We start from the raw sequence: 27,836 nt of genomic DNA on the forward strand, positions 1-27,836 counted from the left end.
TAAGTTTTCTTTAAATTTAATCAGTCCTTTATAAAATTTCCCAATTAATTAGTAAAAGATGGCTTATTTTAATAGCCTAAAACATTGGTCACTATTTAAACAGGACATTCTAAAAAAAAAAAAGCAATCACATAATAGTTTATAGTAATTTACAAGTGGATGGTATACATTTAGATATAGAGGTAGAAGTTCACTTTTACAACGTTTCACTAATACACATTTACCAAATTCAAGGCACAAAATAGTTTGCTTTACAAAAAAATACTGTAAAAATGTCATTTGCTGTTCTACAATGTGAATAAAACTTTCAAAAGAATCTTTACACCCTTCCATATGTACTCCACAGTATAAGATTTTTTCCCCCTTGCTAATCATAGTTGGCACAAAAATGGGGACGTTTTTAAATGCAGAAGTTCCCATGTTTAGAAACTGTTTCTTTGCAGAGCTGCTATGTATTCTAGATCAAAGTCCATCCAAAGAAATGAAACACAGCAACTTCCTGAGGAAAGGGCACTTTCTGTATGCAGCAAAATTCATAGGTAGAAAATGTATGATCTTTTTTTGGATCAATAGGTCTCCAGGGGAATAGATACTCAAGGAAAGATCTCAGAGACTCATTTTAAAATTCGACCAACACTGTAGTCGTTATGACTTTAACAAAGAGACCTGATCACCTTTACTGTAACAATCAGACATCATCATCTACTTCCAATTGATAGAGATTTCAAAATGCCATTTTCAAAGAGCTGTACATACAAACACAATGAGAGAGCCACACAGGCTTTGCAAAACTGAAACTTCGAAAACATGAGAAAGTATAGCACTATCAGTCCTTGAAGTTGCAAGGGTGTCGATTGGCTAGAGATTAATTACAAGAATTAATAAACTCTATGGGAATTAAGAAAAACCACACACATGAAACACACTGTCGTTATCATCTCGAGACTCCCTGCTCATTCAGAAAAAATAATGGTAGCCTGGAGACATCACACAGCGCTTGTCTAAAAGATAAAACTGGTTTTAGGGTTCTGCCGGAAAAGGACCCCATTGGCAACAGCTTAAGCTCATTTACGCTGATCACATTTTCCAAGCACTCTAGTCGGTTAATTTACACTTTATTTTTTTAAAAAGTTGATTTGGGAAAAAAAAAAAAAAAAAGTCAATGCGGATTTAGAATCCAGAGAGTATCAGTCATGCTGATGTGGGTCGGAATGAGATACCTTGATCGTCTTCTGGTAGAAGTGATATTCCATACAAAAAAGATCCTTAGATTCCGTTTTTTGCTTCGTTATTGTTTGTGGCTTGTTTTCTCTGAGCGATAAAGGGGTACATACACTTGTCCGCTCCTAGGAACCGATACATACACACAACTGCTTCGAAAGGGAGGATGCTGAAAAGGAAAAGTCACAGTGAGCCCCCGTGAGGCGTGGTGTGTTCCTTACGTTACGGGGCGGACTGGGGAAGACCTGCCGAGGAGGGAGCCCCCTCACACTTACCTCTTCATGAAAGTCACGATGTACATGAGGCGGGGGGTGCAGATCATGGGCTGGTCCGTGAGGATGGCCTTCATAGCCTGCTTCACGCAGTAATCGGGCTTCAGAGGGGGCAGGAAAGGCTCAATTTCTTTCCTGAGAGTTACAAATTCAAAAGACGAAATTAAGAATGAACACAAAATAGGGAAGACTGGAAATACACATCAAAACACGAAGGATGACGTTATCTGAGCAACAGAATTTGGAATTCGTTTTGTTTGCTTCGTTGTGCTTTTTCTGTATTTTCTAAATTTTCCTACTATGCACACATTTTATTTGCATAGTCTGGAAAACAAGTTTAAAAAAAAGCAGAATTGGTCTGCTTTTCTGTAAAGTGAGAAAGTCGTGTTTTCAACATGCCTTGAAATGTATTTCAAATTACTTTTTTTTTTCTTTCAATTGAAAAAGGAGAGGGTGTCTGGCATAACAGACACTAAACCCAAACAAGATGCCAAACTTTTAAGTATTAAGTGTAGTTCAAATGATGGTGTGTAAACACCAACATAACCTTTCGGAGTGAAATATAAGTCAGCTGTGTGCTTTCCCGGGTGCCTGGAGAGGGAAAGCCGTGGCATTTTCTCCGGGGGTCTCTGAAATGAAGTGCACAGAGACACCCTACCTTCAGCTGAATTCATCCAGGCACCCACTGAAATAACTTAATACAATTTATTCTTTTGACTTTTCATCGTCCCCCCCCTCGCGCCCCTCCGCAGCGCTGGACACCTGCTGTGATGCTAAACAGGATGCTAAACAGTCTAAGCTCCTCAGACCCCCAGCGTCCGGTCCATCCGTAAGAGGCAAAAAGCAAAGCAACACACACCCCGCCCACACGCGGGAAAAGAGGCAGGGCTGAGTCCGTTCCTGGTCCAGACTTGGAGTCAGCCTGAGATGGAAATGACTCAAATCACCTCCACCTGCTCAGAGCGTGGCCAGGCTCAGGATGTGTCCATATCGGCCCTGACCCATGGGGAACTCGTTTGGTTCTCTCGCTTTGCCTGTCAGATTCGTCCAAGCAGAGATCTCACAGTCAGCATGTCTTTACAAGTGTCCTCTTGATGAGTCACGGCTTTGTTTACTCCGCTTAGCTCAAGTCAGATGTGACTTGACATGGCTATTCCCACACGCCTCCTCCCTCCAAAGTGTGGTGGTATTTCATTTCATGTTTAGAAAATCTCAACGTTTCTTCTCATTCTGTCAGAGTGAATCTAGCTACATACACTCTCTGCAAAAAGGAAGTTCCCAAACCTGGGGTGTCTCATTCAAGGGTCTTTTTGGAAGAAAGACCACCCTCTTCTATGGCAGTGACATTGTTTCGTATCCAAACCAAAGTCGCATTTATGTACTAACGTTAATATTAAAGAAAGAAAATCACTCCTAAAGAAGTAGCTTCTAAGGAAAATCCTGAGTATTTGCTCTTTGAAGGTGCAGAGAAGCCGTTTCCTACTGATGCTCATAGGCTACCTTCTGTGAGCTAATCCCAGTCCTTGCTTATCAATCGTACACGCCTCAACTTTACAGACCTTGACCAACGAAAGCTACAAGTGAGCTGCCAAACGACAGATACTGAAGTGCGAGGTGGGTTACGGCTGGAGATCTGACTGATTCCACATATTCTCCCAAGATGGAAAGAGGATTTGTTAGAACCGCTTCTTGTCAGTATTAAGGCGCGTCCTTACTGACCTGATTCGGCAGCCCCTGAACATGCCAGTGTCTACAAGGTAAGGGCAAACCAGCGTGGTTTTAATTCCATCCTTCTCCGCAGCCTTTAACTCATGGCTCAGGGATTCATGAAAACCCACGACTCCAAATTTACTGGCGCAGTAATCCTGAGGCAGAGGGGAAAGAGCAGAAATCCTCAGTACGTGTCCACATCCCTGACCCATCCCAAGCTGCCCTGGTCCCGTTACTCCGGTTACATGTTTGATATAAAAGGTTACAGGTGACTAAGCAAAGAAAAGGAGAGCATTTTAAAAGACAGATATCTGATGTGGTTTGGTGCAGAAATAATATTTTCAAAGTAACAGCAGAAACAGATGAACACTTTCTGCCACATCAACGAAGTATCAGGTTACTTTGGGGAAGTTACCACAAAGGACTCTATGAAAGCGAACGAGCTGGAGTTAAAAATGGAGAGAGGCTCGCTTTGAAGTGTCTGGAAAATTTACAAATGGTCTCTTGTTCAGTAAAGGAGACTGAAAAACCAGTTTGTTTAAATTAATGCTAGGAGAACAAAGGCGAGTTTAGCTGGGGTTATAAGCTGTTATGATCCCATTTTCTTTTTAGGGCCAAGTGAAAATGGAAATGATAACTCTACCTTGTAAAGTTAAACTAGAACTTAACCCAAGGACTCACGGTATAGGAAGAAAGTTCTTCTCCATTACCCAACTTTAAAATTAGGAATTGAAACGTAGAATGTAGAAGCTGTCTCTTCTGCATCCTTTTGCATATTTGCATGGGATGCTGTTTTCAGTTTTCCGCTACAGGCACCCGTGGGATGAACAGCACGCAGAGCAATATACGTACACACGCTTTGTAACTTGAATTTGGTGAAGAACAGGGTCTGATTAAGCCCAGTTCTACAGACTTAGGATGCAGACACCTGGCATCAGCCCTAAGCATCTCATCTGATGAGCTAACACAAGACAGCTCGCTTTTGGCAAGTGGACCAAAACAGAATGTCAACCTTTGGCCTCATTTATCTGTTCCCTGTGGCACTGCCACTGCCCTCCAGTTTCATCCTGACCCTGCACCTTCCCACTATTGTCAAGCACAACTGCTAATGAAAATGGGGCCATACTGAGGACGGGCCCACCCACTTCTGCTGCTGCTGCTGCTTTGTCAAACTAGTAGAAGTGACTTTATGGCAGAAGACGTAGAGCCACGTGGGTTGCTGGGGAGCATTCCACAGGCAGCACACAGGTAGCGTGCTTCCATGGCCTTTCAGGAACATGCGGGCAGCAGGTACCCTTCCTAGGACTTTGGTGTATTCTTCTCGAGATAAACCGACTGAAAGAAGGACATGCTTTATCATGACAAACCTCAACTCCAGCAGTACTGAACAATCCCAGGGAACTTGCAACGGTCACAATATGACCATGATTAATCTCCAGCATGGTAGGAAGAAAAGCCTTAGTGGTCTGAAAGAAAAGGAAGATTCAAGCTTTAGAACTGACGTTATGGGTTTCACCTAAAAAACAACAGCAACAAAAAACAAACAGAAACCCCACAAACCCAAGATCACGAAACAAAGTTTTACCCACACGTTACATTTCCCAATCTGTTTGAAAATATTTTACATTTATCAAAAAGAGAAGATCCTTTAGGCGTCTGGTTCACTTAGCACCGTATCATCGGCATGGCAGGCCTGTTATAAGCCGTGACCAACAAGACTGTAACACAAGAGCTTTCGGGGACAATGTCCAGAGATGAAAAGAAAGCCATTAGGAGAAGGCTCTTTATCACCTTTCAAGTGATAGTTATCTGCTAATCTAAACTACTCCCAGGTCAGAGATCTTTTCATGCTCTGACACTTCAGTGCAGCCTCTCATGGTCTGTGAGGGACCTCCCGCTTACCCACGAATAGAAGCCTCGTGTACTGTTTACCTCATGGCTGTGTCTACACAGCAACAGACCCATGAATGAAGAGATATTCCAGAAGCATCTTCCAGCATCCAAGCTGTATTATCCAAGTATGCTCACAGGAGGTAAAGTATTTTAGGTGTAAAAAAAGGAGGGTAAGGTACAGAATCATTTTAATGAAAAATGTGTCCTAACACTAACTCTGCTGTGACAATTTATAGCATTTGAATGACCACACTCCACTGTGGGGTATACTGGGGGGTGACTTCCCCACGGAGGCAGGTGACTGGCCACTCAGGGGGCAGAGCACGTGGCAGAAGCTCCAGGGCAGTGGACCCAAAAGGCGGCGTCGATTTCTCATTCACTGAACTTCTCTTTTCTCTCTAGCTTTCTTGCCTTCCAGATGCAAGGTTGTATTTTTTTTTTTTTAATTACTTCAAATTGCTTAACATGATCCATTAACTACTCCACCAGGCTCCCAACAGTTTTATAACCTGCTTCTTAAAAGAAAGCAGCAAAGAGCAATCTGTCCACTGCTGAGTTATAGCCCACTGCCAACACAGCTTCCCATGATTTATTAAGTTAAAGAAACCCAAACACTGACCAGTGGACTTAAAGGAGAGTTGCATTCCCTTCTCAGAGGATTTCCCGGCTAACAGATCGCTGAATTTTTGCATACATAGCTTATCTGTTTTGATAGCTTCTGCATGTACAAGATCAAACAGTCATTCCATTAGTTTTGAAATTTTTCCATGTCCCAATCCATGATGCGTTCAGTTGCCAGATGAATCTTTGTGAAATACCCCAAGGTCTTCCCCAGTCTGACTCCTGATCATCACATAACCCCCTGGTCCCCACTTATATCCATGTGTCTGGGCCTCCTCACTGCTGTTACCTGTGTCACGCTTATTCTCACCTGTAAGGTTTTACCCATGATCTCAACTCTTCTCTGACAATCTACCCCGATGCCCTGCTATATAATTCAAAGTGTAATATTCATCACATATTTACATGGCCTCTCATGCTTTTCAAAGTGCTTTATGTTAATTATGTCACCAGAGTCTCTCAATAATTCTCTATCACAGGTAGTTATGGTATTAAGCCTTTATCTAATATTATCCTATTCACCTTGACTTTGTCCATATTTCTTTAAGACATATAATCAGTATCATTCACTGTAACATATAATTATGTTCTGCGGTGCTTTGTTTTGTTTTGTCCTTTCAGTCTACAGCACCTGGAAACTTCAGGCTTTAGAGCTTATATATGGGGATAGAATTTCAATATAGTAACATCACAAGGAAGCTTATCTATTCCAATCTAAACTACAAAACACATCCTTAAGTAATCAGGCCTGTAAGTCTTATTTTAGATATCTGATTATAATTAATTGTTCCTCAGTTAGCTAAAAGGTATAAAATTTAGTCTTGACATTATCCAGAGACCACGTCTAAGTTTTAAAAGTTTGCTCTAGTCTTGAAAGACAGGGATAGATTTAGTATGAAGGTCTTATTTTTAAGTTAAGTAAGTAGAAGGACTCAAGAGTACATCCTAAGAAATTACACACAGTACAGAATACCAGTAGGAATTTTCTACTTGGTTACCTGACAAATCCGGATCGCTGACCGTGCTCGTTCCCAGCCTGTTTCCACACTAACTCTACCCGGTGGCCAGGCCTGACTAGAAACCCAGACACCCAGTGGGCGGGCTCTAATGACTTCTCCATGTTCGTGTTCCATGTTGGTGCCTGCAGGTGTTAAATGACTAATCCAGATCCCCAGCACATATGAAGGTAGGTGACAGAAGATTACCAAATTCCTCACTGTTTTGATTTTATTTTTTTAAGCCTTCATTGAATTTGTTACAATATTGCTTCTGTTTTATGTTTTGGTCTTTTGGCTGCAAGGCACGTGGGATCTTAGCTTCCGGACCAGGGATCAAACCCGCACCCCCTGCATTGGAAGGCAAAGCCTCAACCACAGGACCGCCAGGGAAGTCCCTCCTCACTGTTTTTAAGTTTAATTTCTTGCAAAGTTCTGAAGCGGATTCATGTCCCCTCCTGACCTGGCAGAATTAGCTTATTCATTCAACAAGTATTTCCTGAACACCTACTACATGCAGGTCTTGTATTATGATCTGGCCAAGCGATGACAGGTAACATGGCAGCAGGTCTCATTCCCGTCTCTAAGCAGAATTTATCCTCACCAGCATGTAACTGTGTTACATCAGTACATCAAATATATAAGTTTTAGTTTATCCTTTACAAAAGCAGGGTGCTATAGCTACATATGCTAAAAACTGTGATTTGGGGGGCTTCCCTGGTGGTGCAGTGGTTGAGAGTCCGCCTGCCGATGCCGGGGACACGGGTTCATGCCCCGGTCCGGGAGGATCCCACATGCTGCGGAGCGGCGGGGCCCGTGAGCCATGGCCGCTGAGCCTGCGCATCTGGAGCCTGTCGTCCACAATGGGAGAGGCCGCAACAGTGAGAGGCCCGCATACCGCAAAAAAAAAAAGAAAAAACAAACAAACAAAAAAAACCTGTGATTTGGGCCTGCTTCCTTCCCTTCACCCCCCCACCAAAGTAGTTTGGAGGGACATTTAAGCTACTGGTTTTGCACTTAAAGGAAATAAGAAAAAAGAGAGAAACAAAAGAATCCAAATATAGCTATGTGGCTAAAGTCTTTTCCAACTGTGGGTTGTAAACATATTTTTTAGGGAAATAGGCTTCACTTTAAGCTGCTAGTAAAGTGTGGCACAGGTCTGTCTGTTTTAGTATGAAGCTTTCTTTTAAGAGGAAGGGGTTGATTTTTTTAAAAAAGGGCTGTGGCAGGTCAACACTTCTTATAAAATCTGTGCCTCCTGCCTCATCCGGGACCTTCTGTAGAAACAAAACCAGCGCGCCACTGTGCTTTCTACATGCCAAGACAAAGGTCTATGCTCTTTATTTAGAAAGGCTCACCACTTACACGTCTACTGCTACAGTTATTACAACTACTAGCAATGTCGGAAACACCAGACAAGGTGCTGGGGAAACTGGGAGGGGAGGAAAGCCATCCAAGGGCCGGGAGGCCTTGGGACCCAGACTGGTTGTCTTCCAAAGCTGGTGGCCACCACTGAGCTCCTACTGGATGCCGGGTGAAGGCAAGCCTGGGGGAAGAGCGTTCATACCGGGGACACTCAGGTTTCCTTTTAAACCCGAGCTTGCAGGGCTCAGGCTGGAGCCTGATCCATGTGACCGAGCACTGAGGCTGTTAATCATTTCCTTTGCTGCCTGAGTGGAGGCGAGCAATTACCGCCCGGGCCTTCTTTCCACAACCAAAGCCCTGCCTTGTGTCTGGGGCACATTACCAAATGAACTTTGATCAACACGAAGTCTAGTCCTTACGTTATGAGAAGAAGTGCTGTAAATGGGTGGTGAGAAAGCATCGCGCTCTCGGGAACTTTCCCGAGTAACCCGACGAGTTTTCTTTTCTAATTACTCTTGCCCTCAACAGTCTGGTGGGTGACATCTGAGCGAGCACAGCACAGTCTGTCCTTGACACCGTTTGACAGCACAAAGAAATCTGGCACTCTGTGATGAATTATTAATGTGCACAAATATTGTAGCACGTATGAAATGGGGACCAGCAAGAGGTGAAGTGCTAGTTGCCATGACACCAGTCAGTTCAAGCTCAGGTTCGTGATCTTTGTCTGAGACGCGTTAGAAGAACGAGCAAATCTGCGGCACACACCCAAATGGCTTGAGTGTAAATTCACGCACGTGCTGCCGACAGTGAATCTGAGACGGGCAGCTCCGCCGGACACCGGGACCGTTGTGTTCTCTTACTGTAAGGACGAATTATCCAGATCGGGAGTTACCAGCTGCTAAAGGGATGGCTAAAGGGAGTACATTTGATCAGTCACCAGAGTTAGCTGGTCCCAACAGTGGGTGGCAAGGTTAGCTAGATGTTTAGTCTAAGTCAGAGAACCGCACTCTGAGCTCTGTCCTCTTATTCAAATGTCTGAGACACAGGGGAGGACATCTAGATCGTCATGAGGAAAATGTGGTTGACTCTTGACCTGGGGGCGGGGGAGTCTCAGAGTCAGCAACCAATTTGTATGTTCAGTGAGACAATTTAGAATTGGAAGGGACCCAGGGATTATTTTATCTGCAAAAGAGAAAACTCTTTCAGTAATGGATCCTGGCTAAAAAGTATGATGATAGACCTTTGGTTACCTGTGATTAATTTTATCACAAGACCATATCCAACACCATAAGCTGCCAGGCTGACAGGGTTGCTAAGTGACTAAAAAGAAAAAAAAGAAAGGAAGGAAGGAAGGAAGGGATGAAGGAAGAGGATATTCAGACAGACACTGACATTCCTACGAAACATGCTTCACAAGTTTAATATCTCCATAGCTCCTCGGGGTTCCTCTTCAAAGCACTGGGCACTTTGAAAGATAACTGTAAAGGTCATATTTATAATATAAACAAGAACTTCTTAAACAGAAGTGTGACTGGACACAGACATGACATGTCATATCTTGAGAAATCTTTGAATGTTAGGTTTACGCCAAATTAACTCCCAACAGTTCCAACCCTCCAGATCATTCCTGGTGCTCTTAATGACAGACTGCAACGCAGAGCCCGCAGCTGCACTGTCAGGACAAATTAACCTAAAGTTAAACAAAAGAGAACGCGAAGAAATGTGGTATCCGGCAAAGGCCGACTTTTGAAATTTCAAGATTGACGACACTTTAAAGGTATAGGTAAAACACTCAGAATGTTTTCCATATTTGCAAGCTATTCAAGGATAATGGATACTAAGGGAAAAGCAAAGCTAATTCCTCACAGTTAGGAAAAGGCCTCAAACTCTGTTTTTGTGCATTGGCATGACTGTCCTGTGGTCCATTCAAGAAAAGGTATCTTTTTAAAAGAATCATTTTGAAGTGTTTCTCTCAGTTGAATGTCCAAGAAACAGAAAACTTTCATTTCTAAAGGGGACCAAAAATCGTATTACAATGGGAAAAGGCTTAACACCATGAGCACATGTACAGTACAGTTTTCTGATGTATTTATGTTTAAGGATTTTCAGAGTCTCCAAATAGCAGCAATATGTATGATCTGGAAAAAATGCGATCAAGGCTCCATTGAACAAAGAACGTTTAACTGGACATCCCTATGGTACCCCTCCAAATGGTTCAGCGACTCTCCTCGGTGTTTTGCTGTTTCCGCCCGCCGCTGTGAGAGTAACTTATCTTTGTCGGGATCACAGAGGAACATACTGCTTATTTACAAGGCTAAAATGACATCTGGTGGCACTCTTCTATGAAAATTCAGTCACTTCTCCTGGAAAACGATGATTCAAGAGTACAAACTATTGAAGGTGCTGAAAATACAGGGAACTGGGCTTAAAAGGCTATTTAATAGGGTTAATCATTAGTGTGCTCAAAGATTAAAGAAAGGGTGACTTACTCCCAAGCTAATCTGGGAAAGGAACCCATGGCTAAGTATTCTTAATCCAGTAGATTTACAGGTATCTGCTTCATCAACGTACTGAGCACCAAACTCCAGAAACTTCACTTTGACCACAGAAAGTGTAACTTGAAATTTTTCATTACAAAACTGTCTTCAACTAGGAAGTAAAACCCAAATCTGTATTTGTTAGCAATAAACTGACTTTAAATACTTTCGTTGCAGTTGACAGCACAAATTCTGAAATTCATGTAATTCGATGACAGCTTTTTTTTTTTTTTTTTCTTTCCTATGTGGGTGTGTTTGTAGAGACAAGAAAGGTCTCCAGACAAATTGTGCAACAGAGCCCCAAGGTACTGAAACCTGGAACGACCCTCAGACTTAACAAAATGTTCATGAAAATCTCTACCTGCTGGACACAAAATGTTCTCTCTTTAGCTATAGAGAAGAATTTGTCATAAACATCAAATTCACATCAATGTTACATCTACTGTCCTTTTTGTTATTATTTTGAGGCCACAGGGATTGGTTTAACATTTAGAGGCATCAGCAGTTAATACTTAACGCACATGCACGAGTACACGCCTACAGTTGCCCTGCAACCAAGAAGCTGATAAAAGAGCGAGGCTTTTCAAATGAACACCTAGATGATGACGCCATTAGTTATTCAGCAAAAATAAATGCTTCACTAACTTGCCTTCCCACTGTTAAAACATGGGATGAATCTACCCCAAGGCAGCAACTCAGATATCAACACTCCCTGACACTTCGGAGTTCCCTGTGCAGAAATACCAGAAAAGGAGGGGACTTAAAACTCAATCTGTCTGGAAAGTACACTGGCCTTTAGGGTCCAGAAACCACATGGTCCTGACTGTCAATCACTTAACCTTCCTTGTTACTTGACCTCTCTTGGCTTAACTCATTTGTGAGACAAAAAGGAGATCTCCGAGGTTTCTCAGCTCAAAAATGTTACGACGGCTCATATCCAATAACTCGTTCTTTCTTACCACGTGTTCGATACACAAGTCGTAACACAGAGGTATTAGTTGCCTAAGACTTTCATAAATGACTCAATAAGGTAGCAACTCCATTAGTGCAGTTGCCAGTATCTGGTGAGCAGTAAAAATATCTATTCATTCAACACTTATATGTTGTCATGGCTGTGCCTTTTCAAATAATGCAATGTGAATCCATGCCTCTTACATGTTAAAAAAAACTACAATCATCGTTTTTCTGTCTTTTACTTGAGTCCATGGAAGCTCGATGTTTTAAAAGGAACAATGAATGCTGCACACTGGTTCTGAAAGGCTGCTTTCCCTGACCCTCCCCCTGGCTGAGTCCTAGATGATCAAAGGAGTGTTCCCCAAGCCCCTGACCCGATTTAGTAACTCTTTACAGAATAGTGAAAATAGCCCACAAAATTGCAGCCAAATAGCCTGCTAAACAACAGGTTGTCATTAATCCCTCTGCTTTGCTCCGAACTCAAATCACATCGCCGAAACTGTAATGAAAACAGACCTTCCACAGGGCAGAGGCTTCGGTTCTGCTCGAGTGACTGGCAACTACTTCCATGAGGCATAACCACGTGCATGTGAGCTCAGCCCCTGCTTAGGCCATCTGAAGTGGCAGGACCCAGCCCGCGCCCAACCCAAAGGCCACAGCCCAGCAAGGCCCCCGTGATCCCCTTCCGTCATCCTTCGTATTTCATCTGTGCAAAGGGTTCAAATTCTTCTCTGCTTTCCAGGGTGCTTACTGTGGAGGCTTTATAGAAAATTACATCTTTACCTAAACTCCAGATACATAAAATCAAGAGGTTACTCCTGAAAACTCACTTTATTCTTAGGCACGCACTGTAACAACTTAGAACTTACTCACTGTGTAAGGGGGTCTATGAGATACCTGTATTGTGCTAGGCATTGTTAAAAAAACAAAACAAACAAACACTTTGCAAAACTCTTAAAGACACTTAAGGATTGTAAAAAGCCACCTTTTCTAGAAATCAGTTCTCAAACGATGCTACACATTGGAATTATCCGGGGGAGGTGTTCCTTCTGAGGCCCAGGCATACCCGGGAGGGAATCTGGCCGGGGAAGGCGACACTCCCCAGGTGACTTGACTATGCAGCCACGTTCGAGAGCCAGTGTTCTAGAAGAGGGCATCTCAGCCTCAGCCCCATGGACATTTTGTGCTGGGTAATTTTCCATTGTGGGGACTGTCCTGTGCGTTGTACAGTGTTTAGCAGCATCCCCAGACTCTACCCACTAGATGCCAGTAATAACCCCACCAGTTCTGACAAGGGGAAATGTCTTCAGATGTGGCCAAATGCCCCTGAGGGGAAAAGAGCCCCATGAGAACCACTCTTTAGAAGGAACGTGAACATTAGCAAATCAAGTTCCATATAGTCCCGTGATGATTTTTTCTAAGCTCTAAGTCTCATATTGTAATGACATTTTCTAGCTTTGCAAGACATTCTAGGCTTAAAAAAATTTCACGTCTTAAATATGGGCTCAAAAGCCCATTGTAGTTTACATGCCAATACCTTCAAACCACCACTCTACCACTAAATTCAGAAATACCATTGAAGGGAGATAATGCTGACAGTCTGCAGGGGCTAGGAGCAGAGAAGCAGGGTGCACGAGAGGCAAGGTCTCTGCCCTCCTGCAACCTATTTCCAGACAGCTGTTTGGTCCTGGGCAGGAAGAACATATCTCTTCAGTGCATAGCCTTGACTCTGTACCATGATGTTTATGGCTTTGGAAACTCCATCCTGGGCACAGCAACCAAGGGGGATAGTGAGCAAGAGAGCACCTGGGCTCCCCCTTTAACAATGGCCTGGAACCCAAATAAAAAACCAAAAACAACACCTAGACAAGGCGGACCCTAGAGTGCATGGTGTAGTATTTTCCTAGTCTACAAAATCCCTAAAGGGCTAATTAGCTCAGGGAATAAAATAAAATAAAAAGAAAAGCAGAGAATATTGAGAAAGTGGGAAGGGAAATATGTGCTCAAGAGCCATTCCTCCTCACACTTTGATGTGCACAAGAATTACCTGGGATCTGAATCAAATGCAGACTCTGATCCAGTAGGTCTGGGAGAGGAGAGGGCCTGAGAGCTTGCTTTTCTAACATGCAGCCTGATGGGGTGATGCTGTTGCTGCCATTCTGGACCGCAGGCTGAGCCTAAGGTTGTAGCCTGAGCCAGGTCACGTCTACGCTAAACCTCAAGTGGCTTCAGATCAATTTCTCCTAGAAATTCAGCAAGTAAAGGCAGACTAACTTCTCTGCCCTCTATCCTACCTGTGTTCTCTGAACCACAGTATTTATTAGGGGTTGAGAGGCCCCATTCTCCACTTCCCACATCCTTTCCCCAGTAATGTTTATCAGACAAATGCCAGTTCAAATTGATGCCAAGATCCCTGGGAGCTTTGTATGGGCAACTATGGGAGTTTACAGACTGACTGTATGTATATTTGCCTTGGATCCATTTTTAGCACTAGCAAGCCCCTCTGCTGTGGTTTGAATGTTTGTGTCCCTCCAAAATTCATGTTGAAACCTAATGCCCAATGTGGTGTTGTTAGGTCAGGAGGCTGGAGCCCTCATGAGTGGGATAAGTGCCCTTATAAAAGAGACCCCAGAGAGATCCCTCACCCCCTTCCACCGTGTGAGGTTACAGCAAAGACGGCTGTCTACAAACCAGGGAGTTGGTCCTCACCAGACACCACATCTCCCGGAGCCTTGACCTTCGACTTTCAGCCTCCAGAACTGTGAGCAATAAATTCCTGTAGTTTATAAGCCACTCAGTCCATGGTAATCTGCTAGAGCTGCCCAAATGGACTAAGACACCCCTGACCCCATTAGAACAAGCTCTCAAAAAGAGACCTAGAAGATTTCAAAATCCTTCCCCCTTACTCACAGAGGCTTTGAGGGCTTAGCTTTCAAGACACGGAATTTAGACCCTTTTAGCCTCAGCATTTATTTACCTTTTAAATTTTCCACATTTACCTTTCTGAAGCTTTCACGCTTTGGTAAGCCTGTGAGAAAACCCTACCTAGGAAAAAGTTACCCCTTTAAAAGTCAGACACTTGGGCCACAAGTTTGGACACCATCAGCTGGCCAAAACTGCACAATTTTGAGAATCCATGATTAGCATTTCCAAAGCAAATCTCACACAGTTACCTGGAATTCTGCTCTCAAAAGAATATTATGTAACAGAATAAAGGTTTTATATTTTCCAGGAGATAAGCTTAAAACAAACAAAAGTCTAAACTAAAACCACACTGTTATTGCCATTTCAGTTCCAAGTATTTATAGAACTTTGTTCAGCCAGTCTTTGTAGAAGAGCCCTTTTTATTCATTACTTTTTATGTCTGTCCTGTCAATGTTGACATGCAAACTAGGAAGAGAAGGAAGCTGAGTGACCAAGGATACACCACACTCTTGTCAATGCAGTAACCATCTCAGACACAGACCATGGAAAATTACAGAAAAGGGAGAGAAGAACACATGAATTGGGCTTTGGTAATAAAATTCTAGTGTGGTATTGGGTCTTTAGAATTTTACATGTTTGTCTAATTTATGAAGCAAACTTTCCGGGGATATTAAGCTAGGGTTAATTAGTCATTGCTAAACTAACCATGCTAATAAAAAAAAAAATCTACATTTGAAGGTGGATTCTTACATTATACCACAGGGCACAAGCATAAATGACTCCTAGGAGAATCTACCAGGAGCTTTGAACATGTAGCCCAGATAAGTATTTGTAGAGCTTCTAAACTAAGTCCTAGGCTGAGGGTCTGGGTCCTAGCTTCTTCCTTCCCCAGTGGTGACCTTAGGCAAGTCCCATAACCTCTCTCGGTTTGTTTCCTCATCCATAAAAATGGGGATATTGGCTCTACTTAATTCAGAGTTGCTATGAGGAGCAAATGAGAGAGAAGTGTTTATGAAAGGGCTTTGTAAAATTTAAGTGCTATGTAAAAGTAGAGTAAACGTACCCAAGGCTAATTAAGCATATATTTATAGGCAGGCTATTTGGGTGAGAAGTGCTATCTATTTTGGGTTATGTCGTTTCTTCAAGTTCCTGCAATTCCCGGTTCTTACTGTGTACGGCTCGCAAGCCTCCCTGCCCTCCACGTAGTGTCAGACCACACTTCCGGCAAAAATCCAGGACCTGACCACTAGAAGCAGCCTCACAAACACAGGGCTAACAGCCGCTTCAGCTGCCTGCCCCCTTCCTCCGGAATCCTGGGAGATGCTGGGAAACAACCGACACTTTCCAGTAACACCACTTCTCGAATCCTTTTCTTTAGTTCTACTGGGGTCAGAAAATCAACGCTTAAAAAATACAAGTTACACTGCTTGATGGAGAAGAGTCCAGCAAATGTAAAAATACTAAAAGTTAGTACAGAACTATTTAAAAATAATTTATTACACCTGATGTTTCTCTTTCCCAAGAGGTTGTAGAACTATCCCCATTAAAAAAAAAAAAAATCCTTGAGAAATCAGCAGGGGGCAGTATGTTAATTACAATTTGCAGGTGGGAAAAAAATTCAGGCTTTGAATTTTAAGTTGCACTTGTCCTCAAAATACCCATGTGCTTACATAAGTTACACCACAAATATTTTCCCAGTTACACTGATTTGGAAGTGTTATTTTGAGCCCCATTGTTTAGAATAACACTAAGAAGCTGAACCGTGTTAATATTCAGAAATTCCAGTACTAAGCCATTTGAAGGAAAGGCAAGAAATTCACATTTTTATGCAAGCAGCAAATGAGAAACACTGTGGTTTCCCCAAACCCCCAAAACGCCAATGTTCACGATGTTAACACCGTTGTCACCTTTCACACATCTTTGCGCGATCTTTGAAAGTTTCACAGACCAAGTCACGTTGTGTTTCCAAATGTGAATTCACTGTAAGTGGCTTGTCAGTTGGGCTCATTTGACAGCACTCAAGGTTGCAGCAGTAATTGCCCTTCCTTGTTAAATATTCTAGCAGCACTTGCTGCGGTGTTGAAAGTTTTATCATCATTATGAGAGGATATTCTTTTTTTTTCCCTGTGGTTCACTTAATTTTAGCTTCAGAGCATTTAGGAAAATGGTCCCTGACAGGTGTGAACTTGAGTTTTGAGGGAATTGACAAATAAAGTAAAAAAGAAAAAGAAACTCAAGAACGGGCCATGCTGGGTAAGAGCAAGTAAGAGATGTTGGCATCCTTCTGTTGGAAGGCACGCCTGCCAGTGCTGTGATGGTATAAGCCTGCGTAAACCCAGAGGTCCAGGTGATGGGAAGCGGCTGGCCATGTGTGTCAGGGTAAATGAGATTAGGTCCTAAGGCCGTACTCTGACAACCTCTACTCTAAACAATGGTGTCTGAACAGGGTTAGGTCAGCTGTATGCTTTATCTGTCTACCATATATTTTCAAAGAATGAAGTAAAGGACTCCATCCTCCAAGTTATTTTCTGGTTATGCTTACAAGGGGTCTCCGCCTAAAAGGAGTTTTTAGCTCAGTAAATAGAACTATAAGAAGGGGTTAGTTCTTTGAATAGCTAACTACGATAGTAACTTCTGAGATAAGAAATCAACTAATTAAACCAAGAGAGATTCACACATTTTAATCTGATTCCTAGAGTAACAGGCTCAAAACATTGGATTTAACCCATTCAGTTGAGGCAGGGAATAGGTCCCTGTTTCTTAAGGACTATCAGTTTGTCATACTCCAAAGATCAACGACAAAAGGCCCTTTATCTTGGGACAATTACTGGCTGTGTGCGGAAGGAAATAAGATACAAATCCATCCTGCCAGCACACCCCCTAGTGGAATTTCAGCATAGTACAACTTGGGGGTCCAAAACCATCCCGGGGATTTAGGACTTCACACAGGCTCGAGCGCACTTTTCCAAGTGCAGTGTCTGTAGCTGCGCCAAGGTCAGGAGCTTCCTTCCCTGAGCGCTCCAACACAAGCTAGCAAACCGCACACGTCCCCTCTGCATCCAGCCACGCAGGCAGACAGTGGGGTTAGACAGAGGCAACTTGCCTACTTATCTTAATTGAAATAGGCTTTAATTTTAGTTTCTGAAAGAACTACAACAGAAATTTTAGATGAATCTGCTATTAATATTCCTCAACTCAAGAAAAAAACCTAAATAAAAAGGGGTTTCCTACTTTAAAAAAATCATTCCACCTTCCCAGTGAGGTTATTAAACTGCTTGGAAAGTGTTTTCTGATTGTCACATCTTAGGTATGTTCAAGTTACTCAAGTCAATTCACTAGAATTTGCCAAAGATCTTGAAAAATCTGAAAAATGGTTAGGGTAAAAACAAACGAAAAGGAAGAGAATAAGTTGAGAATGTGAGCAGTGAAGCATTTAACCGTAGGGTCTGTAGCCCTCCTGGGGCCGCAGTGACCCGATCACGCATCGGATCCAGTGGCTGAGGGCTCTACCGGGCATTCTCCACTCAGTCTTTCTGAAACAGCTGTCCCAGCAGTGTTAGCCTTAGCGCAGACTAACGGATGCTTCCACTTTGACGTGCCGTATAGATTAATTTCTACCTGGGCAGACACTGGATAAAGCCCTGGATGTAGAAATAATGAGGGAGAAAAGAATACCAAGTTTGCTTCCAGGAATCTAGATAAACAGCACATAATCAAACAAGAGAGGTCCATTCCCTGAACCAGGAACTTGACACTATTCTACAAGGACTGCCCCCTTAGTATATAAAGACACTATGAAGTCAACGTGAAAAGATTTTGAATGTATTCGCTTTTCTTTCTCAGGAGTAGTGATACATTTTGTCTGAACTATTCAACTTTTGTCTCCCCAGTAAGACAGGACCCAAATGGCAGAAGAGCTGAGTGTGCCGGGCCCCTTCAGGCCCAGCGTGGTGTCCAGCCTGCCTGGTGTTTACAGTCTGCCAGGGGGTGTAATAGGTGATGAGCTTGGAAGGCAGGTGGAAAGCAGCGCTGGAAGGCCTAAGCTGCCATGCTCACAAGCCTGGACTTCACGCTGTGGACAATATGGTCACACAGGGCTTGGGGTAGGTTCTAGTCAGCATCATCTTTAAGCAGGCATCTAACAAACTCAAGTCTGCTTAGATCACCCTGGGTTGGAGAGCAAAGACTGGAAACTGGAGAGAAGTTCAGAGATTCTTTGTAGAGGCCAGGCAAGAGGTGAAAGAAGCACGGAGGAGGAGGCGGGAACGGAAAGGAGGGGATCAAAGTACATGATAGCAACAGATCAGTCAGGATCTGGTGACCCATGAATGTGTGCGGGATGGAGAATTAAAGACACTGCTGATGTTTCCAAGCCTGGTACTGGCCACACCAGGGAGTTCAAGAAGGGGCGAAGAGGAATTCGTTCAGTTTTGAGGCTTGCTGGTTTTAGGGAATGCGTGGAAGAGCTGAGACAGTTGTATGAACTTGGGAACTCTTAGAAATCACAGTTGAAGCCACCGAAGTAAACAGATTACTCAACTAGAGGTGCACAGTGAGAAGAGGTCTGCGCGTGCCGTACTAAACCACCATCGTATCTCGGAGGTAGGGAGGCTAAGAGGATTGGGAAGACAGGAAGAGAAGCAGGAGAAAGGGGGCTTATCATGGAAGCTAGAGCACCAGCGTTTCAAAGAGATGGTCAACAGGCTCACGTTCTGTAGAAAGGTCACGTCACACATTGGATGTGGCCATTAAGCAAGCCCCTGCTATTTTTTCATATGACACTGGTTACTTAGCAATATTTTCTAAACAACTCAGATAACCAGACACAGATTACAACATTTATCAAAGGTGTGGGGAAGATTTTTATAGGATGGTTCCCTGCTCACACCAGTTATGTAAAGTGACAGTTTATCATGTCATAGATGTTTATTTCTAGTAGCCCTAGATTTGGGTCCAGCATGTAATATATCAAATATAGAAACTTAAAGCTCAGTGAGCATGTGATCTTATTTTACGTTAGGAAAGAAGGCTGTGAAATGACCCTGATAGGTACAGAGCTCCAAGTATCCACGCAGTTGCTATCTAAAGAGATGTTTTACTCGGTGTTTAACTGTGACCGTGAGAATTAATAAGATAAAGTATGCTGACCCTATGTCAATTTACAGTTTGGTTCAAGACACAAAAAGTTTATTTCTGAAGCTCAAACATTTGATTTTTATGCATGTGAATTCATTTAATAACAAAAGCCAGCTCTAGTACAGACTTGAAAATACACCATGAATTTCAAGTTTTTAGTAGGGAAAACAATACTCCATAGAATTCTTAATATTATGCTTCGGAGTAGGAAGTATCAGTCAAATAATTTTATAAGAATAGAAATGTTTTTTTTTTTAAAATTCTAAATCTAAGAAGCCTTGACCACAACTAGATTTCTCTAACCAGAGATCAGAGGAATATAGTATTTGAGATTAAAAACCAGTAAATCACGTAAGAACTTAAGCATTAATGATTAGGGACCATTCATGAGATATTAGGTACAACCACAGCACTAATGTCTTTAAGTGCTACATTACTCAGATCTAGCTGGTGGGCTTTTACTTTTCCTGGATGGATTTTAACTAAATAGACTTTAGACACTTGGATATAGATAAATGCCTAATTCAGTAATTAGTATTTTAAAACTGTGAAACCTTTTAAGTTAAGTGGTCTATTAATTAACTACCAATTATCTTGTCTGACTATCATATCAATAGAAGTAAATTACCGACTAGCGATTTGACAGATTTAGTCCTTTACCATGCAAAACTTCTTCAGAACATAAAAGGCCTGGAGTTAAATGCTTTTGCTTCCCCCTTTTGGTTAATCGGGGATCAATTTGCTGCTCTCGTATAAATGCCAAGTGCAGCTCTTTGGTCAAAAAGGATCTACAGATAAACTTTGTCTTTTAGAAATGGCAAGCAATGATTTTTTTTTTTTTAAGATTCCTCTTAAAAAATAACAAATGAAGCAATACTTAATGTTTTGGGCGAAACATGTTTGCAGTTGCTATATAGAGGCCAACTCTCCATATTTCAAAGGACACTAGAGAGGCATTTTCAAGCTTTTGCATCTCACCCAGGTACAGAGAGAACCTGAGTGGACTGTTTCTCTGGCTTATGCCAACATTCAAGTGCACTGTACTGTACACATTCTCACGTTCTTGTCCTAACTGCGAATGTTGCACAACAGATTATGCTGATTAGAACCTACCTCAAATCTATCACTTCTTGACTGGTGACCAAGGGAAGGTTCCTAGGAGAGCTGCTGGTGATAGAACACTGGATGGTAAAGTATCACAGCAGACTGGGGGGCTGTGCAGAATAATGCCAAGTACTGCAAAAGCTTCTAACGTGTATGCAAATAGGTTCGAGGTTAAGAAGCAAGGAAAGAACTGCAGCAGGAATCCTCTCCTTGAGGCTCGGCCACTGGCAAATATGAATGACTGCCATATAGTCAAATTGAGCTGATTCAGATTGCCTTCTCAAAGTCGCTAGCCTCGCACCAATGAGCAGAGTCAATATACTACAGTAAAAAGCAAGCTTACAGGTAGGGCAGGGAGAATGGAAAAGTTGTGGAGGGAAACAAAAGGAGACAGACACAATAACGAATGTGAGACAGCCTCACTTTGAGATCCCGTCAATCTTATGCAGCTTGAATTAGTCCAACATAAGGCTTACCCTTTGAAACTTCAGAAGCCAGACCCATGTGAGCATTCTCTGAATAGGTTACCTTCTAAATATTTAAGCGGAAGCTTAGCCTATACTATCAAACATTTACTGAGTGACTAGGAGTAGAGTTTTGTTCCTGGCAGGGGAAAACAAACAGATGGCCATAACAAACTGCCTACAGCCAGCTTGCCATCTACTTGGGGATCTCAGGGCACAACGAATCAAAAGTTACACCAAAGAGCACATACTATGCGCAGAGGATGGGGGAGACAACAAACACTGCGAGAGATCAAGGGAAAGAAGAGGCAAGTCATTGAACGGCAGCTTCGCCAGAAAACAACGGGTTGCACAAGATGGTCTCTAAGGATCCCTGCGGCTCTGATAAGCAAAAATGCCAGAAAAGGGCTGGAGTGGGGATGGAGGTTACATGAAGAACTTGAGCCAGGCCTCAAAAGATATGCGGAGCGGAGAAGTGGGCCTTCCAGGCTGGGGGAGTGGCACGAGGCATGGTTCAAAGGAGGAGCCCGCATAGCTCTTCAGTGAACGTCCGCATGGTTTCTAGTTCGCTGCCTATGACTTTACCTCTGGGTCAGGATCAACACGCTCTTTATTATGTTATGAACACAGACACCAACTGCTACTTAAAAGGCTGGTTAAAGATGATCTGCTCAAATGATGAACAAGTCTTTGCTCAGCTGATCCACTCTTTAAAATGTATGGGGCAACTTCTTTTCCCCACCCAGATGCAGCAAAAAGACATGCTGGTTATTTTTTCTGGAAGGGAAAAAGCACATGCCAATACATCTGAGAACAGTTACCGTGAACATTTTCACCTAAGGGGACTACTGGAAGGGAAACTGAATTCAGGTGGTAACTTGTACCACTTAAACCTCGCCCCTCAAAACACACAAAATAAATCACTATAAAATTATAGTAAGTCTTCTTTTAAATTTTGGTTGCTAGAGCTCTTCTTAAAAGGTCTGTAAGTCTTGGCAAGAAGCCAGAAATTCCAACTCTAAAATGAATTTTTTGACTCAATTTAGAAAATAAATTCTTAAGTTTAGATGCTTAGGGGAAAAACAGCTGGAGAATTCAGGAGCCTCCCAGATTTTAATATGAAGTGACGTCATTACTGTCAAAGCTTCCAAGAACTCTCTAAATTGATGTTAAGAGACGTTAAGCAACATCTCTAAGCAAAGTAAGGACTCTGAGAAGGTGGTATGTTCCTCCTTGGTATAGAGATTCAGGTCCACAGTAGTTTATTTCGTTGGAAATTTGATTTAATTTTCTACTTAGAAGTATATCAACTGATGTGCATTTTCAAAGCGAAAGCAATGGATTTTCTATGCTTAATACACTCTAATTAGCTCTCTTTTTATAGGATGTCTAGCAAAAAGAAGCTTCTTTTCTCTTACAAGTACCTAACTGCTTGTAAGAGCAATTGTATGGAGTTTCTTTAAAAATCTCGTTATGTTTGGGACTTCCCTGGTGGCACAGTGGTTAAGAATCCACCTGCCAATGCAGGGGACACAGGTTTGATCCCAGGTCCAGGAAGATCCCACATGCTGAGGAGCAACTAGGCCCGTGTGCCACAACTACTGAGCTTGCACTCTAGAGCCCACGAGCCACAACTACTGAGCCCATGTGCCACAACTACTGAAGCCCACGCACCTAGAGCCCGCGCTCCGCAACAAGAGAACCACGATAAGAAGCCCACGCACCGCAACAAAGAGAGTAGCCCGCCACTCGCCGCAACTAGAGAAAGCCCGCTCGCAGCAACGAAGACCTAATGCAGCCAAAAATAAATTAAAAGAAAAAAATCTTGTTATGTTTGAAATTGTACAATTCAGCAAAATATTCATGCAGAGAAGGTAGGCAAGATGGTTAAACTTCAGAGTATTTTGTGTAGGTAAAAGTTCATATTTTGGAAACCATACATCATCTCAGTCAAAGGTTACTGGAAAAAAACAATCCTGGTGTTGGTGGTTCATAACTAGCTGACCGACGGCTGGATATCTGTTTAAGGATGACAACGTGACTGAAATCAGCTGGTGTTTCTCTGGCAGCCTCATCCTTACCAGGCTTTAAATATGAAAACTACAGTCTACTTGCAATTTATGTGCATCTTTTATTTCAAGTGGTGGCTGTTTGTTTTACTCAGAATTATAAACACACAAGATTCTTGATACACTGTATTGCCAAGTTTATTCTGTTGTGCTGGCTTTTACTCACCTGATCCACTCCTTTGTCACTTGCCGCCTGTTCCTGTGGACCCCACGGCAGCAAGGACTTATATTCAGTTCCCCACCCCCGGTGCACACACACACAAGCACACTCAAAGCCCTCCAAACTGTATTTGGTAACCTCCTATGCGTTTAAAACATAGATATGAGTTAGCTCATGTCATTTAAATGTTCATTTCTAGAGCTCTGGAAATGAATTAAATAAAGCTCACGTTTAAAAATACAACATTAAAATAAGCTTCTTCCAGGGGCAGAGAAATGGTTTAATGTTCAAGGAGCAACATTTGAATAAGTACTTCTATAGCTAGATTAAGTTTTTAAAACAGTTGCTAAAAAATTAATGAGGTTTAATGTGACCTATTTAGGAGAAACAGTTCTTTGTTGTGTTCTGTTAGAAGGCTAAGCCGCCTATGGGAGAGAAAAAAAAAGAAAAACAACAAACCTATTTCCTTACCCTTTCTTTATTGGATCCTACCTGCCTACAAAAGAAAAGAAGAAATACTATGGGGGAAGAAAAGCAGAAAGTGGGTCAAGAGTGTACAGTTATAGGGGAGAACTTCACACCTACCATTACTGAAGATAAATTTAGTTGCAAAACTGGGGTTAGTTTTGCCCCCAGAGCAGAAGGCCCTCCCCTCTCATCTATTTAGATGATGTAATAGCTCTGATGATTAAAAGCCGACATGGTGCATGTCCCCGGTTTGCCAGGTCTCACAACACCCCTGCCCTCTACATAGGGACTCTGTGGTCCTATCAGGGTGACTTCTGTTCTCCAAAGAGACGCATCCTCTAAGCTGAGAAAGTGCTGAGATATACCCCAACAGGACAATGTCACAGACCCTGGGGACAGTCAATGGATGGTAAAGGAACTGCCAGGGTGGCCTGACCACTCCCATGGGACCACAAATGCTGATCTCAGAATCCCTGGCACTTTCTAAAATGTGGCTGAGCAGTAATTTGGAAGCCTAAACTCTGACTTTAGGAATTCATAAGAACAACCAAAGTTTTACAAACTCAACAGAAAGTAAAATAAACAAACCCAGGGTTTTATGCTCCCTCTTGTTATTTTTATGGCAATCTTCCAAACTAGTTCAAAATGTTCAGTCCTCTACTCTCTCCAGAAATACTGAATTGGAGGGGAAAAAAAAAAGAAAACAACGATTTAATAGTAACCGGCATACGTTGTAATTCACCGGGGGAGGAGTGAAGTGGAAGTAAGCTTTGTGGTGAAAGAGTGCAGGTGGCTTTCAGGCTGGTCCCGAAGTCTCACTCCCTCCCAGCCTTCCTGCTGAGTAGGGCCCAGTAATAAAAACAAGCATGTTTATATTTACCCAGAAGTGTGCGTGGCAATTGACCATCATGGTTCTCTCAATGAGCTCATCAGGACATTCCAGAAGGTGATGCCCAGAGACCACGCCAGCATTATTGACCAGGACTGAGACCTCGCCAACCTCCTTGCGGACCCTCTCCGCTGTCAGGTAGACATTCTCTCTCTTTCCCACATCACAGGTGTAGGTAAAAACCTGCAGGTTACAGTGGGGCAGAATTTCTTCCTCACCATTCCCAGCTGTCCTCAGAAGTCCAGATGACGAAAAAAAATGGAACAGAGAAGGGATGGGGGGGTGCAAAACATGAGTCACGTGGCCATCAGCAGGACAAAGATCACACAAAACAAAAATCACTACAGTGAGCTTCAAATTTCTAACACCGTAAGCCTTGCCAATGACGGAGCTTACAGCTGCCTTCCTCCCCCAAAAGTCTTTGGGAATTACAGCAATTTACTGGATAACTCTGCTTAGGGGAAAATCATGTAATTGTGACAAGCCCAATACAAGTCAGACCTCATGGGATCGGCTTCCCGGAGCTAAAGACACCTGGAATGAACTGATCTCAGCCCAGAGAGTAACACCCCCTCCTCCCAAAGACATGCACTACACACTCCTCTTTTTGGGGGAACAGTCGCCAGAAACAGCTCTTACTCTTTAGTATGTGCACCCTCAAAATGGAAACTCATCTCAAGGTTCACAAATCAAAATTGTAATTAATGATCTGAATTCATCCAAAGCCAAGAAATCAACCAAGTTTCTGATAAAAAAGTGGGACTCACACTGGTTTGGTCTAACTGGAGTAGCTGAACTCCCCAAAGAAGCATTCTTATATAAACCAAGTTTACAGGTAAATATGCAATTTTACCATATAAGAACTCAATTTAAAAACCAAAAAAACCTTCCCTGGAAAACGACTGTTCCCTTTTAGGTTTAGGCAGGGAGCACAAAAATCTCTATTTGCTACCCTCTTACCAATGGTGAAAACATACTAGTTTTCTGACCTAAAAGGCAAGTGCCAATAATTTTGGTGACAAATGATCAACATGGGGGAGGAGTGGTGCCCAAGTTAATCTTCCAGATATAGTTCAATGTTTTCCCTGGAAACGAAAAAATTGTCAAAAATGCAAGAGCCATTACCAAATCTCCCAGACCCAAACTTATGGTCAATTATGGTCTCCGCTTTGGCTTTAAAAAAAAAAACTCAGATTCAGGTTAGTTAATAAATATCCAGAAATGCAGATTTCCTAAGGTTATCAAAAACATGGAATGAATTTTACAATAGGGCTTGAATCCTTCAAGCGTTTTCCCTTAAGAGAGGAGGTTACCTTTCAATCAGGCTGAGTATGTAACTAAAGTACTGACTTATCTCTGGTGAAACAATGTTAATTATTTTCCCGTGGCTAAAGTTATAGTGAAATCATCAATGCCGCCCTAGTCTCAGCGGTTCAGACCGCAGTAACATATACACATGCATCAGTAGAGTCTGAGAACAACTTCCCAAAGACACTAGTTTCCCGTTCGCAAACGAGACTGAGACATTTCTTTAGGATTCAAACCGGTGGTAACAAGTTCCCTCGCCTTCCTTAGCCTCCGAGGGCTTGGGAAACCGCACAGTCGTGCTCCAAGGGACAGGACCTCCGTTAAGACAAGGCTTTGGCGCACTTTCTCCCTCCTAATACAGAGGTGATCGTGTTCCTTTATTAGGGGACAAATTCTACTCGCAGAGGACCGGGCTGGGGTGGGGGTGGGGGGTTCTCTTCCTCGAGAGCAGGGTTGACCGTGACAGTGGGGTTTCGGGGCCCTCCAGGGTAGGGCGCGGGGGTGGGAAGAGGCTTGACCCAACAATGCTCGGGTGCAGGTCCCAGTTACCTTGCAGCGCCGCGGCGTCCGCCGCCTCCAGGTCGCGGTAGATGTGGCGCACCATGCCCGCCGTCTCCTCGTTGCTCTGAGTGTTGATGTCCCAGAGCACCAGCAGGGCCCGGCGCCGGGCGAACTCGAGCGCGAAGAGGCGGCCCAGGCCGCTGCCGGCGCCCGTAATGAGGCACACCTGGCCAGCCACGCTCTTTTCCTTGGGCCGCACCAGCCAGCGCGCCGCGGCCAGCACGAACGCCCAGAGCACTTTAAAAGTCACCACGAAGAACTCCACCACGATGTTCATCGCGACGTCCGGGGCCCCGCACGAGCCCAGCGCCCGCGTCCGCGCCCACCCCGCGCCCCGCAGCCCCCGAGATGCCCGGGGGCGCTTGTCAGAGCTCCTGGGACCAGAAGGCTGCGCCCCGCGCCCGCCCCCGAGGTGCCCGCCGGGATGGAGTGCGCAGCGCCGCTCCCCGCTTGCGCGGGGCCACTCCCGCCCGGGCTCGGCGCGGTGGCCCCGGGCTGTGCCCGCCGCGGCAGCCGCCCGGCTCGGCGCCTCCTGCCGGCTGCCGCCCGCCTGTCCCGGAGCGCCCGCGCCGCAGGCCGGTCCCGCTGCAGCGGCGGTGACAGCCGCGAGTTAGGCGGCGCGCGCTGCTCTCATGGCCAAGCCGCCGCCGCCGCCGCCGCCCGAGCGTCCCCGGAGCCGGCGCGGCGGCTCCCTCTCACTCCGGGGGAGGGGCGCGCAGCGGAGACGGCACGGGCCGGCCGGCCGCCGCGGGAGTTGTCAACTTGATCCAAGTTGCGAGAGGGTAGAAGAGTGGGGTGCGGGGCAGCGGGAACGCCAGGAAGGGGCGACTCGCTCGGTGCAGGAGAGCGCTCCCCAACGTCTTGCAGCTGCCTCCGCGGTCTCGTGTCCCCCTGCCCTGCACTCCCCGCGGCTGTCACTCGGGCACCGGGCTCCGAAGCGCAGCGCCGCTTGCAAGTCGGAGCGCTCCCGACCGCCTCTGAGAAGGCTCCACACTCCGCGCTATATAACCCGCGACCGGGAAGAGCCGGCGGCGGCATCGGCCCTCCCTCGGCTCGGCCCTCCCCGCCCCCGGGCGCACCCCGCCCCCGGCCCAGCCCCCCGCCCGCTCGCCGTCCGCCGAACCGCGGCGGGGCAGCCCCTCTCACATGGCCGTGGCCGCAGCCTCCAGCCCTCCTCGCACCTC

At 44.2% G+C, this 27,836-nt stretch overlaps 1 protein-coding gene across 1 annotated transcript; it reads right to left on the bottom strand.

The window, feature by feature from the left end:
- RDH10 (retinol dehydrogenase 10) lies at window positions 1-27,279 on the bottom strand. The gene is made up of 6 exons (XM_067712060.1): window positions 26,641-27,279; window positions 24,775-25,010; window positions 4,571-4,669; window positions 3,213-3,358; window positions 1,497-1,628; window positions 1-1,390 (listed from the first exon to the last, which is right to left on the bottom strand). Exons 1-6 carry the CDS (start codon window positions 26,927-26,929, stop codon window positions 1,267-1,269), a joined length of 1,026 nt encoding a protein of 341 aa, XP_067568161.1. The 5' UTR covers window positions 26,930-27,279; the 3' UTR covers window positions 1-1,266.
- Window positions 27,280-27,836: the final 557 nt, after the last annotated feature.

Source organism: Pseudorca crassidens, chromosome 17 (assembly GCF_039906515.1).
Source record: "Pseudorca crassidens isolate mPseCra1 chromosome 17, mPseCra1.hap1, whole genome shotgun sequence".
Classification (NCBI taxonomy): Eukaryota; Metazoa; Chordata; class Mammalia; order Artiodactyla; family Delphinidae; genus Pseudorca; species Pseudorca crassidens.

Bases quoted from the DNA above. Each gene is read 5' to 3' on its own strand.
- RDH10 (XM_067712060.1), bottom strand. From the start codon at position 26,929: ATGAACATCGTGGTGGAGTTCTTCGTGGTGACTTTTAAAGTGCTCTGG. The intron at 25,011-26,640 runs GTAACTGGGACC...TTCTGAGGACAG, and splicing joins GGACGCCGCGGCGCTGCAAG to CTGGGAATGGTGAGGAAGAA. The intron at 1,629-3,212 runs GTCAGTAAGGAC...TGTAACTCTCAG, and splicing joins TTCAGGGGCTGCCGAATCAG to GAAAGAAATTGAGCCTTTCC.